Here is a 16,244-nt window from a genome sequence, read left to right on the forward strand (position 1 = left end):
GGTCAGTACTTTGTGTGTGTGGAATGATACAATGGGTGACTCCCGTGTTTGTCCGTCCACTAGGCCATCGTGACCGCGGCGACCATGTCCGGGAAGCTGTCGCAGAAGGGGAGCGATCGACCCAATGGAGAAGTCAAGACGGAGCTGTGTGAAAGCATGGATATCAACAGTGAGTCGTCGTTGTCGTGGGGGAGGGGGAGGGTGAGGGGGACAGACTAGGGAGAGTATCAATTTTCTCTTGCTTCCTTGCCTCCTCCTCCACGTAAAAAAATAAAGCTTTAATTATTTGAAGTGCACTTACACAGGTACTCCTTGCTAAATAAAATCAAACTACCCTCGCAAGCAGCATTTGGTTTCTATTCTTACGCACTTCACAAGTGGAACACATTGCGGTATAAGCAGTTATTCTAAATACAATGTCACTAACATTTATTTTAATATCTAAAGGTCTATTGCAACTGGTTAACTTTTGCAACCTTGGTTTAAATCTGGCTCTGTGCTTAAAATCGGGAACATTGACTTTAATTACACACATTTTTAACTTTTAAACGACAACGTAATTACCTTTTTAGAGCCATTAGATTTAGTCCTTAAATATTTACCAGGCTAACTTTGGCCACATAGCTTTTTATCTGTTTGCTCTACAATTTATCCTGGTATAAGATCTTAAGTTTATTTAATACTACATTTGGTTAGCAGGCTAACTGAGCACGACTTTAAAATGTTTTTACATCTAAGACCGTTAGCTTTGAGTTACAATCAAACAGCATCCTTACCCGATCCAAGTGTGGCGTGCACTTCCTCCCATCTTCTGTTGGTGGACAAATGCGCTGAAGGGTCAAGGCCCACATTTAGCTCGTGTTCTCTAACCACTGCCACGACGGGGACAACAACTCGTTAGTCGTCACTCAGGCAATCAGGAATCGCATTAGACACGATTGTTGATCCCCATCTCTAACAATCCTTCCATTTGACACAGTTTCATTCAAATGAGATTTTAAAAACAGGCCTTGACAAAGTGGTACCTTGTTGCACAATCACCAGTGGTCCACTCTTCATGGGCAAACTGCAATTTTTTTTTTTTTTCTTCGAGATTTAAGTCACATCTGGGATGAAACGTCCCAATAGTTGCACGACTGCCACCAAAAGTCAATTTGTCTTACCCCACTGCTGTAAAGCAAGTTTGTCCAGTTCAATAACCTTGGACATTACATATTTGTGGATTTGCCTTAAAAGTAAACCCGGCTAAATTACCACTAGAATACTTTTCATTCAGGTGTTACATTTCAACAGGTCAAATTCTCGAAAGAATATGAAGCACGACAATTGGAAGCATAACTTGCACGGTCACAGCTAAAGGAAATGCTTCCTAGGGCAGGAGGGGAATTCCATTCCAAAAAATATTTTCTTTTAAAACTCCTTTTTCAGATTTTCTGCCAATTGATTATAGCGGGAATGGATTTTGGACTCTGGTGATATGCCTTGCCAAAACACTGCCCTTTTGTCTCAGAACTTTTGCATCTTCAGCTTCCAGTCTGGCAAATTCTCCTTCATTTCCAATAGCAACCCCACCCCCCAAAACTACCAAATTTTGAATAGACCATGTTTATTTCTCATCTTTTCTAGAGGTACCCTTGGTTTTGTCAAAGCCTGTTTGAGGTTTATTTATTTTCTAGTCCAAGTTGACCTGATTTTTCTGTTAACGGTGGGGTACCAACAATTTTGCCCACATGGGTACATACCTAAGAACACAGCTGGCCATTTCCCCGCCAAAATAACCGTCCCCTCTTTTGTCGCGCAGCTTCATCCACTAAGACGACGTACGTCAGCTACAGCAATCACGCCATCTGAAAGCGAGGAAGGGACTGTCACAACAAGGAAGTGTGTCACCAGCCGAAAGAACAAAACCACCGACGGGCTGACGGACGACATTCAAGCATGAGACATTTTGTATTGTTTCACATCAATTCACTGAGAGGTGGGACCACAAACTGCCACAGCGGGCTTGCTTTCTTGCTGCTCTTTGGTCCAACCATAAACACCCATTAAAAAGACTTGAAATGAACTGGCGAAATGGATGAGAGAAAAAAAAATGAGAAAAGAAAAAGAGAGCGTAACCATGTAAACATTGTATGCACCAGAAATAGATTTAAAATATTTCAAAGGAGAAAAATCTATGAGACTAAACGTTTGTTGTTCTCTAATTGTAAGTATTTGTGGTTGTGACAATTTTTTCCCCCCTCCCCCGATTCTTGTCTCACCGTCGTCGATGAATTGTCCTCGCGTACTTGAGACGAGCGCGTTTCCTCCCATCGTCTTGGCCAACTGGGTTGTGAACCTGTAACACACCATGGGTGACGCATGCCGCTTTTTTATACCAAAATGAGATTTATTTATAATAAAGGAATGTTTTTGCAAATGCCGATTCATGCTCGTCCTTCAGGGGAAATGCGGTGGGGGGTGGGGGGGTGGGGGTTGGTGGGGGAGGCTGTGGAATTTACCGTTCACAGGAAGAACTCTCCAAAATAAATGTCAATTTTCTTTTGAATTTCAGCCTGCGTTTTTCTGTTTTTTTTTTTTTTGTTTTTTTTTTTGACAGATAAGCGGGCCAATTTGGGGCCATTTTGCTTCAAAGCCCCAAAACAGGTCAAATTGTTACTGCTTTATTCAAACTTTCCTTAATGTCATTTTAGAGCCTGATCAATTTAAGCACTTGTAAATTGAATGTTACACTGTTGAAAATCCAAGACAGCGTTTTAATTTAAAAGCTTGATTACCGTTAGATGACAAACTTAACCAGAAAGTTGAGCTAAACCAAGATGGTTGTATTCAGTCCCAAATCATCTTAAATGGTTTTTTATTGTACTACACAAGTGTCAGTTCTCTCTGAAATAAGATTATGTGGCACTTCGATGAAACCTGACGATTCAAAACAAGCCGAGTGTTACGTGATCATGTCCAATTGTGCATCTTGAGCCCCCTCCAGGGATCGTTTTCACTCTCAGCCGCAACAATGCTTTATTCTACAATTTTGACGCATAAAGTTGTCCACTTAGCATGAGGCCCAGAAAAAGAGTCAATCGCACATCTCCGACGACGTGTATTGTGGCGGACTGAAGTGAAAACACTCACCGGGTGGCTTCAGATATCAACTTCTCCATCTTGGTACTGAATGTCTTCTCTCGACTGGATCTTAAAGGAGAACTTTGTGTAGCCGCCGATGTTGCCATGGCAGCAACAACCTTTCGCCTGACTTTACGCTCATGTTTATTGTAGAAGCAGCTTGCGGTCATCTATGACTTACAGATTTAGCAAGAGTGCACCCGCAAGCTAGAACCACGATGATCAAGACTTTTGAATCTACTTCACTGAGCATTAACTTACCACATGATCCGTGTGGAGTCGCTCATCCTGGTCACAACTGCACCTTAACACTTAAAAACAGAAAAGGAAAGTAATGCCATTTTAACAGTCTACAAAAGTAACCCAAAGACCCCCTAAAATTTCTCTTTAGCTAGTTGCTTAAATCATTCAAGATTAATATAAATATTGGACAAAAAAAATTATAATTCAGATTAAAATCATTGAAATCAGAGCCATTATTCTTTGGTAATGATGCAACATGTTTTTTGGGGGGATCCTGAGAGGGGTGGAGGGGGAAGAGTGAGGCTAAAGGGAGAAGAGATACCGAAGGTGGATGACTTCAAATACTTGGTGTACAATACAAAGCATCGGGGAGTGTGGTAAGGAAGTGAAGAAACGGGTCCAAGCGGGGTGGAACAGTTGGAGGAAGGTGTCTGGTGTTCTATGTGACAGAAGAGTCTCTCTGTTAGGATGAAGGGCAAAGTTTATCAAACAGTGGTGAGGTCAGCCATGATGGACGGATTAGAGACGGTGGCACTGAAGAAACAACAGGAAGCAGAACTGGAGGTGGCAGAAATGAAGTTTTTGCTCGGGGTGAGCAGGTTGGATAGGATTAGAGATGAGCTCATTAGAGGGACAGTCAAAGTTGGATGTTTTGGAGACAAGGTTCGAGAGAGCAGATTTCCATGGTTTGGACATGTCCAGAGGCGAGAGAGTTTACTTCATCCATTTTCTCCCGCTTTTACGGGTCATGTCGCGGGGGATGTTGTTTCAGCAGGGATACCCAAACTTCCCCTGGTACTTCTTGTCTGTCTTAAATATTATGCTGGTAAACAAAAACAAAAATGAGTATGCACAGACAGGCTGAAACTTTACATGCTGCGGGACATTGTCTTCGATTTCAAAATTGCCATTGTTTGCAGTAGTGCAAAAAATCATATGTGCTTTGTTTGATATGTCTGCAGTCACTGTTCAGTAAATGTTATATTTGGTGTTATTTTACGCCGTCATTTCTGCTTTATTTGATCTCCATCTTAAAAAGGGTTAAAGGGTGCTAATATATGGTTTTACTCATTTGTGCGATCTTTAAAAATAAATGCACAAAACAATCAGTTTTCGTTCTTATTTTTCTTCAATTGCGATTATACAAGTAGTCTATAAGGGCTCGTGTCCAGATTTGAAATAAGGGCTAAGGGCTCCTGTCGTACGGCCGACGGCGACGCTCCTGTTCCCAGCAAAGCCACTGCAAACGTGTGCAGGTCCGATTTAGGACAAACACTTAGCCTTTAGTTTTAATCTAAAATTTTAAGCGAGGCAAAAAATACAAACATTTTAAAAAAAGATTTTTTTTCTTTTTTAGCTAAATAGCATGATCGTCTGTGCTGATTCTTAGCCATGCCAATCTGAAATCTGAATTAAAGTTTTACCAGTAACTCGAACTCAACTAACGTCTAACAGTCACACTCAATTTTAGCCACTAAATCAGACCTCAAAATACATCGTCGGGTTTCAGGTTTCAATACCGCAATTCTGCCCAATTCTGCTCTTGAAGGACAACAGTTTTGAATTTTTATTTTTAGTTTAGTTTCCTCTTCACACTCCCAGTGGGAAGATTTGACCTCCTCAAAGTGGATTTCACACCAGCGACCACTAGTTGTATTTCATCGAGAAGGGGTCCAAAAACTTTCAAGTGGATGTGTATTTCATCAATTACTGTGAACCACTTCACGTTTCTATGAAATATTAAGCTTCATTGAAGTCGACTTTAAACCATTGTAACCATTGTTTCAAATTGTTCAAGTTCAAATTTTAACGACATAATTGTGACCGAAAGTATACTCAAGATCAAAGTGTGTCCAAAAGTACGTCTTCGGCTTAACTATTTGCAGACAGGAAAATAAGTGACATACATTGTGACGTTGTGGCTTCCTGAGGACCGCAATTCTCCCAAAGCTCCAAGCTGTTGAAGGACAAGACGACGATTGACTTTTTAACTTAAATGTCAAGTTGCTCCTATTTAGTGAGAGTTACCCGCATGCAAAGATGTGTTCACCTTCAAAGGTTCTAAGCGGATCCCGCTCTGCAAATTTCTTTTGACGAGCGGTCCGAATCTAACAGCGTGCTATTGCCAAATTCTTCAGGTCCGACGATTGACTGGTCCACGCCTGCTGCTTCCCTGGGCAACCAATTAGGGGCTGGCTGAGACTCAAACTTTGAGAAGAATTCACATATTTGGTCAAGTCATGCTCCTGGGATCCTCCCCAGGCTGGGCGTGGCCAGCCAATTAGTCGGCACACACCTGCACCTTGTTTCGGCTGATTACGGCCGGTACTTATAGGACCCGGTGACGACTGGTCCTCCGCCAGATCGTTGAGGTTCATGCCCCGTTCCAGCACCCCCGTATCTCTGATCGTATTCCTGTGTGTACCGACCTCCGCCTGTTCTCCGACCGACCCCGTAAGCATGACTCCTTTGACACTTCTGCCTTCCTTGATCGGACTCACGTGTACCGACTCCTGCCTGCCCGCTGATCTGCTCTCTACGCCCGGCGCCCTGATTACCGCTGCTATACCTGATTGCCTGCGCGATCCCCGACCTTGGATTAATAAACGTTTTTCCCGAATTACACCTGCGCCTCCCGACTCCTGCATTTGAGTCCTACCTCCGTTCCGATGGGTCGTGACAGCGACCAGAGGTTTTCAAGTTTGAAGCTCTTGAAAGTCAAGCAATGATTATTCCCCCACCCCCCTGCTGCCACAATTTAAAATTGGTCATCAAGACTTACCCACTTCCAGGTGCCAAAAAATGATCCTCTCCAAAATGGAATCCACACCACCTCTTAAAGCCCTCACTGATGTGTGCTTGGTCCCAGGGAGGTGGGAGGTGGGGGGGGACTGCAAACAAGACAAAGGTGGCACAGAAAAGATCAGAATCTCACAAATAGATGCCAGTCAACATTTCAAAAGTCTCATAAAAGAATCAATGTTATTTGAGTCTCAAAGCAAGATCTCCGCCCGAGCAAATAACCCAGTTGTGCATGTGGCCAATATAAAACGCATGTGGCCTTCGGATGAATGCAGCTTGGTGGGTGAAGGGGCCGGCCGCAGGAGGAAAGTGGCAGCCACGCTTCTCTGGCTGTACAACTATTGCCACCAGGAAGTAACTGACCGAATAAATTCTCTGACTTCCGTGAATTATTATTCTTGTGGTTGGAGGTCAGGGCTTCGGATAATGTTTATTCCGAACTGCCATTTTACGATCCCACCACTCATAATTCTCATAAGACAAAAGAAACACCAGTTATCCAGCCTGGTAAAAACATCATCATCATCATTAATCGCTTTAGGGAAGATAAAGACAAGTCAACAATCACAGGTCATGCAAACACATCCACGACCAGTTTGGCCGCTGACAACAACAACAAAAAAATAACAACAAAGACTGTGGTCCAATTAGAAATAGCAAATCCTGCGTTTCAGCTGCAGTCATCGGCTCAGAGCAAGTTTGGGTGGAACTTTGTGCGTAGGCCCGCACAATCCTCAGATAAGGCCGAATTAATGGGGAGAAAAACAAACAAAAGATTACAAAGACTGAATGAAAGCAGTGTCCCACTTAATTAAAACCAGGCCGAGATAAAACTCAGCAAAAGGAACATAATACCCACTAAATTGTATTTGTGGACGCCATTAGTGAATATTGGCAGCCGTGCAGCTTGTTTGGTTTGTGCACAATTTCCACTCGTCCGCTGCAGCGAAAAACGCCGCCGCCGCCGCCGTGGGATGTTTCTACTTCCTGAATCGGTCAAACTGAAAACTTGTGGCTTCACTGTGAGGACCGACCTCCGCTTTGACCCCCGTGCGGCGGCTCAGATGCTATCTCCAAAGAAAATGAGAACGTTGCGGACATACTAAAAAAGGTATTTTTTTAATCATTAATAATGAAAAAAACAATAATGGAACATGTTCGTATTTTACACACAAAAACAAAACTTACCATGCAAACTAATGTGTTTTAAATCGCAAAAAAACAACCATGTATAGTAAGGCGTTTTTTTGCGAAAAAACGACCATGTATATAATAAGGCGTTTTGTTGCAAAAAAACGACCAATTATAGTAAGGCGTTTTATTTTGCGAAAAAACAACCATGTATACTAAGGCATTTTTTTGCGAAAAAATTGCCTCGTACACGAAGGCGTTTATTTGCGAAAAAATGACCACGTACACTAAGGCGTTTTTTGGCGAAAAAATGACCATGTATGGTAAGGCGTTTTTTTGCGAAAAAAACGACCATGTATAGTAAGGCGTTTTTTTGCGGAAAAACGACCATGTACAGTAAGGCGTTTTTTTGCAAAAAAACGACCATGTATAGTAAGGCGTTTTTTTGCGAAAAAACGACCATGTATAGTAAGACGTTTTTTTTGCGGAAAAACGACCATGTATAGTAAGGCGTTTTTTTGCGAAAAAAACGGCGATGTATAGAAAGGCGTTTTTTGGCGAAAAAACGACCATGTATATGTAAGGCGTTTTTTTTCCAAAAAATGACCATGTATACGAAGCTGTTTTTTGGCGAAAAAATGACCATGTATAGTAAAGCGTTTTTTTGCGAAAAAATGACCATGTATACGAAGCTGTTTTTTGGCGAAAACCAACCATGTAACAGTAAGGCGTTTTTCTGCGAAAAAACGACCATTATAGTAAGACGTTTTTTTTTTTTTTGTTTTTTTTTTTGCGAAAAACGACCATGTCTGTAAGGCGTTTTTTTTGGCAAAAAAATTACCATGTATACGAAGCTGTTTTTTGGCGAAAACGACCATGTATAGTAAGGCGTTTTTTTGCAAAAAAATGACCATGTATACGAAGCTGTTTTTTGGCGAAAAAACGACCATGTATAGTAAGGCGTTTTTTTGCGAAAAAAACGGCCATGTATACGAAGGCGTTTTTTGGTGAAAAAACGACCATGTATACTTGTGCGTTTTTTTTTTTTTTGCGAAAAAACGACCATGTACAGTAAGGCGTTTTTTTTGCGAAAAAACGACCATGTACGGTAAGGTGTTTTTTTTTTGCAAAAAAAACGACCATGTACGGTAAGGTGTTTTTTTTTGCAAAAAAAACGACAATGTATAGTAAGGCGTTTTTTTGCGAAAAAACGACCATGTATAGTAAGACGTTTTTTTTGCGGAAAAACGACCATGTATAGTAAGGCGTTTTTTTTTGCGGAAAAACGACCATGTATATAAGGAGGCGTTTTTTTGCGACAAACGCCCATGTATAGTAAGGCGTTTTTTTGCGAAAAAAACGGCCATGTATACGAAGGCGGTTTTTGGCGAAAAAACGACCATGTATAGTAAGGCGTTTTTCTGCGAAAAAACGACCATGTATAGTAAGACGTTTTTTTTGCGGAAAAACGACCATGTATAGTAAGGCGTTTTTTTGCGAAAAAACGACCATGTATAGTAAGGCGTTTTTTTGGAAAAAAACGACCATGTATAGTAAGGCGTTTTTTGGCGAAAAAACGACCATGTATAGTAAGGCGTTTTTCTGCGAAAAAACGACCATGTATAGTAAGACGTTTTTTTTTGCGGAAAAACGACCATGTATAGTAAGGCGTTTTTTTGCGAAAAAAACGGCCATGTATACGAAGGCGTTTTTTGGTGAAAAAACGACCATGTATAGTAAAGCGTTTTTTTGCGAAAAAATGACCATGTTTACGAAGCTGTTTTTTGGCGAAAAAACAACCATGTACAGTAAGGCGTTTTTCTGCGAAAAAACGACCATGTATAGTAAGACGTTTTTTTTGCGGAAAAACGACCATGTATAGTAAGGCGTTTTTTTGCAAAAAAACGGCCATGTATACGAAGGCGTTTTTTGGTGAAAAAAAAAACGCACCCTGTATACTTGTGCCGTTTTTTTTTTTTTTGCGAAAAAACGACCATGTACAGTAAGGGTTTTTTTTGCGAAAAAAACGACCATGTACGGTAAGGTGTTTTTTTTTTGCAAAAAAAACGACCATGTACGGTTAGAGAGTTTTTTTTTGCAAAAAAAACGACAATGTATAGTAAGGCGTTTTTTTGCGAAAAAACGACCATGTATAGTAAGACGTTTTTTTTGCGGAAAAACGACCATGTATAGTAAGGCGTTTTTTTTGCGGAAAAACGACCATGTATAGTAAGGCGTTTTTTTGCGAAAAAACGACCATGTATAGTAAGGCGTTTTTTTGCGAAAAAAACGGCCATGTATACGAAGGCGTTTTTCTTGCGAAAAAACGACCATGTATAGTAAGACGTTTTTTTTGCGGAAAAACGACCATGTATAGTAAGGCGTTTTTTTGCAAAAAAATGACCATGTATACGAAGCTGTTTTTTGGCGAAAAAACGACCATGTATAGTAAGGCGTTTTTTTGCGAAAAAACGACCATGTATAGTAAGACGTTTTTTTTGCGGAAAAACGACCATGTATAGTAAGCGTTTTTTTGCGAAAAAATGACCACATACAGTAAGGCGTTTTTTTTTTGCGAAAAAAACGACCATGTACGGTAAGGCTTTTTTTGGCGAAAAAATGACCATGTATGGTAAGGCGTTTTTTGGCGAAAAAACGACGATGTATGATAAGGCGTTTTTTTGCGAAAAAACGACCATGTATGGTAAGGCGTTTTTTTTGCGAAAAAACGACCACTTATAGTAAGACGTTTTTTTGTTGGGCTAAAAACGACCATATATAAGTACAAGGCTTTTTTTGCGAAAAAACGACTGTATAGTAGGACGTTTTTTTTGCAAAAAAAACGACCATGTATAGTAAGGCGTTTTTTGGCGAAAAAAACGACCATGTATAGTAAGGCGCTTTTTTGCGAAAAAACGACCATGTATAGTAAGGCGTTTTTTTGCAAAAAAACGACCATGTATAGGAAGGCGTTTTTTTTGCGAAAAAAAACGGCCATGTATACGAAGGCGTTTTTTGGCGAAAAAACGACCATGTACAGTAAGGCGTTTTTTTGGCGAAAAAAACGACCATGTACGAAGTAAGGCGGAAAAACCGACAAGGACGTGGGTATAGTAAGACGTTTTTTTTGAAAAAAGGGCGTTTTTTGTAGAAAGGACCTTTTAGGAAGGAACGGCAATGTATTAGACGTGGCGTTTTTTGGAGGGGTAGATGTATGGTTGCAGGCGTTTTTTTTTGCAAAAAACGACCATGTACGGTAAGGCGTTTTTTTTGGCAAAAAAAACGACCATGTATGGTAAAGCGTTTTTTTTGCAAAAAAAACGCCATGTAGTAAAGTCGTTTTTTTGGTTTTTTTTTTTTTCCAAAAAAAATGACCATGTATACGAAGCTGTTTTTTGCGAAAAAAACCATGTACAGTAAGGGCATTTTTTTGCGAAAAAGACCATGTATAGTAAGACGTTTTTTTTGCGGAAAAAACGACCATGTATAGTAAGGAGGCGTTTTTTGCGAAAAAACGACCATGTATAGTAAGGCGTTTTTTTCGGCGAAAAAACGACCATGTATAGTAAGACGTTTTTTTTGCGGAAAAACGACCATGTATAGTAAGGCGTTTTTTTGCAAAAAAATGACCATGTATACGAAGCTGTTTTTTGGCGAAAAAACGACCATGTATAGTAAGGCGTTTTTTTGCGAAAAAAACGGCCATGTATACGAAGGCGTTTTTTGGCGAAAAAACGACCATGTATACTTGTGCGTTTTTTTTTTTTTTTTTGCGAAAAACGACCATGTATAGTAAGGCGTTTTTTTTTTGCGAAAAAACGACCATGTATAGGTAAGGTGTTTTTTTTTTGCAAAAAAACGACCATGTACGGTAAGGCGTTTTTTTTGCAAAAAAACGACCATGTATAGTAAGGCGTTTTTTTGCGAAAAAACGACCATGTACAGTAAGGCGTTTTTTTTTGCGAAAAAACGACCATGTATAGTAAGGCGTTTTTTTTGCGAAAAAAACGACCATGTATAGTAAGGCGGTTTTTTTTGCGGAAAAACGACCATGTATAGTAAGCGTTTTTTTGCGAAAAAATGACCACATACAGTAAGGCGTTTTTTTTTTTGCGAAAAAAACGACCATGTACGGTAAGGCGTTTTTTTGCGAAAAAACGACCATGTACAGTAAGGCGTTTTTTTTGCGGAAAAATGACCATGTATAGTAAGGCGTTTTTTTTCGAAAAAATGACCACATACAGTAAGGCGTTTTTTTTGCGAAAAAAACGACCATGTATAGTGAGGCGTTTTTTTTTTTGCGAAAAAAACGACCATGTATAGTGAGGCGTTTTTTTTTTCCGAAAAAAAAACGACCATGTATAGTAAGGCGTTTTTTCGCTCAAAAACGACCATGTATACTAAGGCATTTTTTTGCGAAAAAAACGACCATGTATAGTGAGGCGTTTTTTTGCGAAAAAACGACCATTTATAGTAAGGCGTTTTTTCGAAAAAACGACCACGTACACTAAGGCATTTTTTTCCGAAAAAATGACCATGTATAGAAAGGCATTTTTTTGCAAAAAAACGACCATGTATAGTAAGGCTTTTTTTTCCAAAAAAAAACGACTATGTATATTAAGGCGTTTTTTTTTCCGAAAAAAAAACGACCATGTATAGTAAGGCGTTTTTTCGCGAAAAAACGACCATGTATAGTAAGGCGTTTTTTTGCTCAAAAACGACCATGTATACTAAGGCATTTTTTTTGCGAAAAAAACGACCATGTATAGTGAGGCGTTTTTTTTTTGCGAAAAAAACGACCATGTATAGTGAGGCGTTTTTTTGCGAAAAAACGACCATGTATAGTGAGGCGTTTTTTGCGAAAAAACGACCATGTATGGTCAGGCGTTTTTTTGCGAAAAAACGATCATTTATAGTAAGGCGTTTTTTCGAAAAAACGATCATTTATAGTAAGGCGTTTTTTCGAAAAAACGACCACGTACACTAAGGCATTTTTTTCCGAAAAAATGACCATGTATAGAAAGGCATTTTTTTGCAAAAAAACGACCACGTACACTAAGGCGTTTTTTTTGCAAAAAAACGACGATGTATAGTAAGGCGTTTTTTTGCAAAAAAACGACCATGTATAGTAAGGCGTTTTTTTGCAAAAAAACGACCATGTATAGTAAGGCTTTTTTTTTCCAAAAAAAAAACGACCATGTATAGTAAGGCGTTTTTTCGCTCAAAAACGACCATGTATAGTAAGGCGTTTTTTTGCGAAAAAATGACCATGTATAATCAGGCGTTTTTTTGCGAAAAAACGACCATGTATAATCAGGCGTTTTTTTGCGAAAAAACGACCATTTATAGTAAGGCGTTTTTTTGCGAAAAAACGACCATGTATAGTCGGGCGTTTTTTTGTGAAAAAACGACCATGTATAGTCGGGCGTTTTTTTGCGAAAAAACGACCATTTATAGTAAGGCGTTTTTTTGCAAAAAAACGACCATGTATAGTAAGGCGTTTTTTTTAGAAAAAACGACCATGTATAGTGAGGTGTTTTTTTGCGAAAAAACGACCATGTATAATCAGGCGTTTTTTTGCGAAAAAACGACCATGTATAATCAGGCGTTTTTTTGCGAAAAAACGACCATTTATAGTAAGGCGTTTTTTTGTGAAAAAACGACCATGTATAGTCGGGCGTTTTTTTTGCGAAAAAACGACGATGTATAGTAAGGCGTTTTTTTGCAAAAAAAGACCATGTATATAAGGCGTTTTTTTTAGAAAAAACGACCATGTATAGTCAGGCGTTTTTTTGCGAAAAAACGACCATGTATAGTCAGGCGTTTTTTTGCGAAAAAACGACCATGTATTGTCGTGTGTTTTTTTGCGAAAAAACGACCATTTATAGTAAGGCGTTTTTTTGCAAAAAAAACGACCATGTAAAGTAAGGCGTTTTTTTGGAAAAAAACGACCACGTACACTAAGGCATTTTTTTCCGAAAAAACGTCCATGTATAGAAAGGCGTTTTTTTTTTTTTTTTGCGAAAAAAACGACCATGTATAGTAAGGCGTTTTTTTTTTTTTGTGAAAAAAACGACCGTGTATCGTAAGGCGTTTTTTTGCAAAAAAAACGACCATGTATACTAAGGTGTTTTTTTTGCGAAAAAACGACCGTGTATAGTAAGGCGTTTTTTTGCGAAAAAAACGACCGTGTATAGTAAGGTGGGTTTTTTTTGCAAAAAAAACGACCATGTATACTAAGGCGTTTTTTGGTGAAAAAACGACCGTGTATACTAAGGCGTTTTTTTTAGAAAAAACGACCATGTATACTAAGGCGTTTTTTGCGAAGAAAAAAAAAAAAACAACCATGTGTAGTCAGGTGTTTTTATGCGAAAAAACATCCATGTTTCGTCAGGAAAAACCAAAAATTGCCTTCCCATAGATGGTCGTTTTGTCCACAAAAAAAAAAAAAAAAAAAACGCCTTTCCATGGATAGTCATTTTTCCCAGAAAAAAAACACCTATTATAAATGCTCATTTTTTTCTCTCTCTCCCATCTTAAACATACTCGTACACCAAGCACTTTCTCACCCCTGGGCATTTAACAGGCGGGTCAATTCAGTGTGCGTCCACGTGAGCATGCTTGTTTACAGCACTATGCTAAATACGTCCAGTCGTCTCCTGTGTCACTCGGAGCCCCCGGGGCTCACGCCATGACGTTAATAGTCTGACAGGCCCCCCTGCTCGCTTTCACTCCCTCCCGTCTGCTCGTCGAGCTCCCCGCATCCCTCCATCCCACCCTGCGGCGGTGCCGCTTTCGCTCTTTTGTCGTCTTGCTCCACCGTTGCACAAATGCAGGTTGTGACCGTCAGGGAGGATGCTTCAGACACAGTCAACAACACTCTGGACACGTTTCTCGAGTTTTCTTCGGCAAACGTCACTTTTTCGGCCTTTCCTTCTCTAAAGCGGCTCATACTTTGGGTCTGTTGATGTGCCGTAAACGGATGGGAGACAACAGTGCAGAGAATGAGGTCGAGGCTCAGTTCAGATGATGAGGCCATCAGGACTCCACTGGTGTCATACCGTGCTGACAGTGACTTTAGTCACCGGCAAGTCACCATTAATGTTCGTTAGCCGCAAAGCATCACGCAGTCACCATTCGGAATTAAACCGGACCCCAAGTTATCATGAGCAGGGTGCTATTTTTAGACGAGGGCCAACAAAATATTCATTGAAGGACGCTACAAAGTTTTGCATATTAAGATACATCACTGTTATTTAAAATCCCGGATGTTTTTGTGTGATGGATTCCAGTCCAACCTCATCTGTCAGCCTAGCCATTACTATATCATGAAGTTCTACCCGAGATTCTATCTCACTAAACGCAAACAAACGACCAAAGTAACTTCTGGCAAACAAATCGGGGGCGTGCTAATTTGAATTTCAATGGCTGCTCGTATTGCGATGTAGAGTAAATACAATACAGAGACTTGTGACTGGGCTTATGCAGTATAGCCTACCTAAAAGTAAAAAAAATACAACGTATTTATAGTTCCGTGATGTCGGCAAAGTTCGGCAGATTGCCAACAGTTGTCAAAAAAAAAAAGAGAAAAAAAAGCTAAGTGACCGTTTAGTCACTTTCTGCAAACGTTGCACTGCAAAAAGAACAAAAACTGGGCGACCACCCTGTGGTACACCATGCCTGACAACTAAAAGACAATTTAACATTGTAAAGTATATTTAAACACCAAAATCTTCAGCCAAATAACTCCACCATCTTAATGCTAGCATAAAATACCAAACGCCATAGATGGGCTAACGGGATACAGTTATAAAATCGCAATCGGAATGTTGGTAACATGACGCCGCTAAATGCGAATCTGACGTCGGTCATGTCCACATGCCGGATTTAAGCTGAGCACAGAGATACTTTTCATTTCCTGCAGACAGCCGGCAATCAGCCTTCTCATGTCTGTCTCTGTACAGACGACATAAAAAAAAAAAAAAAACACTCCACACGAGCAAAACATCTTTCACCAGAGTGGGACTCGACAGGATGTGTCTTTAATCCGGGTTCCATCTGCGCGGCGTCGATATTGTACGTCAGGTCGAGGAGCCCATTTGCATAAAAACTCCCAATCCAAGTCCAATCAGTGCAGCTATCCAGCGTAAGTGATCTCCTCCAGACATCCGCCCTCGGTGATTCATACCCTAAACATTCGCAGACCACGCGCAATTTCATGTCATGGATCTTGTCGTTTTCACCGTCAGTACGGCGACACCGTTGGTCTACACGGTGGTCTGGAGGGCCTCGCTACGGCTGCGATCAGTCCTGCATAGTATGAAATGTAACACGTGCATCAGTACGACGTGAACGCAAACACGGTGGGTGAGGAGACACGTAATTATTTGTAATGTTCTTCTCCACAGTTCATAAATCAACTAAAGTTGTTGTTGGGGGGGGGGGGGGGGGACATGAAAAAAGAAGTGCGCTGACATAAAACCTTCACACAAGTGTGAAGGTGTCAGTGACGTTTTTGCCACAGCTCAGCGTCGAATTAGGGCAGGGGTGGCCAAACGTTGGACCTCAGAGGCGACGTCTGATTTTCTAATCTGACAAGTGATGTCGAAAATGCACCGGTAAAGCTCAAACTGTCCAATATGTCGAAATAATACTGAATATAGTTTTGAGGATCACAACCACCGTCGCTTTTCAGTGGACAATCTTTGAATTAGCGCGTGCAGGTGGACCTAATGTTGTCCCCAGCATGGGGTTGGTTGACTAGTTAGCCGAGCGGACCCGATGCCGTCTCGCAGCGGGCGCGTCTCTATGGAAACGGTGCACTTTTAATCAGGAAAGCAGAAATGACTTTGAGGAGGCGGAGAACAGAACAGCGGCGGCGAGAGCGCCAATGCTTAATCTTATTTGGTGTTCATGCATAACGTTGCATCATTTCGAGGAAAACA

At 40.5% G+C, this 16,244-nt stretch overlaps 1 protein-coding gene and 1 long non-coding RNA gene across 10 annotated transcripts in view; one reads left to right on the forward strand and one right to left on the reverse strand.

Annotated features, from left to right (window-relative positions):
* grm8a (glutamate receptor, metabotropic 8a) overlaps window positions 1-2,425 on the forward strand; it is a 141,676-nt gene extending 139,251 nt beyond the window's left edge. For all 3 annotated transcript variants that reach the window (XM_061807930.1, XM_061807933.1, XM_061807932.1), the window contains 2 exons: window positions 64-169; window positions 1,802-2,425. In XM_061807930.1, the coding sequence (XP_061663914.1) occupies window positions 64-169; window positions 1,802-1,851 (156 nt within the window). In that variant the 3' untranslated portion in view covers window positions 1,852-2,425. The remainder of the gene's footprint in view (window positions 1-63; window positions 170-1,801) is intronic.
* Window positions 5-6,452, reverse strand: LOC133493929 (uncharacterized). Of its 7 annotated transcripts, none has more exons than XR_009793225.1 (10): window positions 6,149-6,446; window positions 5,417-5,539; window positions 5,274-5,323; window positions 4,085-4,189; window positions 3,385-3,434; window positions 3,133-3,299; window positions 2,262-2,338; window positions 1,743-1,847; window positions 777-872; window positions 5-144 (listed from the first exon to the last, which is right to left on the reverse strand). It is a non-coding gene; the product is annotated as an uncharacterized LOC133493929 (long non-coding RNA). The 7 variants fall into 7 exon arrangements; XR_009793224.1 differs by having other exon boundaries at window positions 3,133-3,293; window positions 6,149-6,445; XR_009793223.1 differs by having other exon boundaries at window positions 3,385-4,189; window positions 6,149-6,450.
* Window positions 6,453-16,244: the final 9,792 nt, after the last annotated feature.

Source organism: Syngnathoides biaculeatus, chromosome 20 (assembly GCF_019802595.1).
Source record: "Syngnathoides biaculeatus isolate LvHL_M chromosome 20, ASM1980259v1, whole genome shotgun sequence".
NCBI classification, from domain to species: Eukaryota; Metazoa; Chordata; class Actinopteri; order Syngnathiformes; family Syngnathidae; genus Syngnathoides; species Syngnathoides biaculeatus.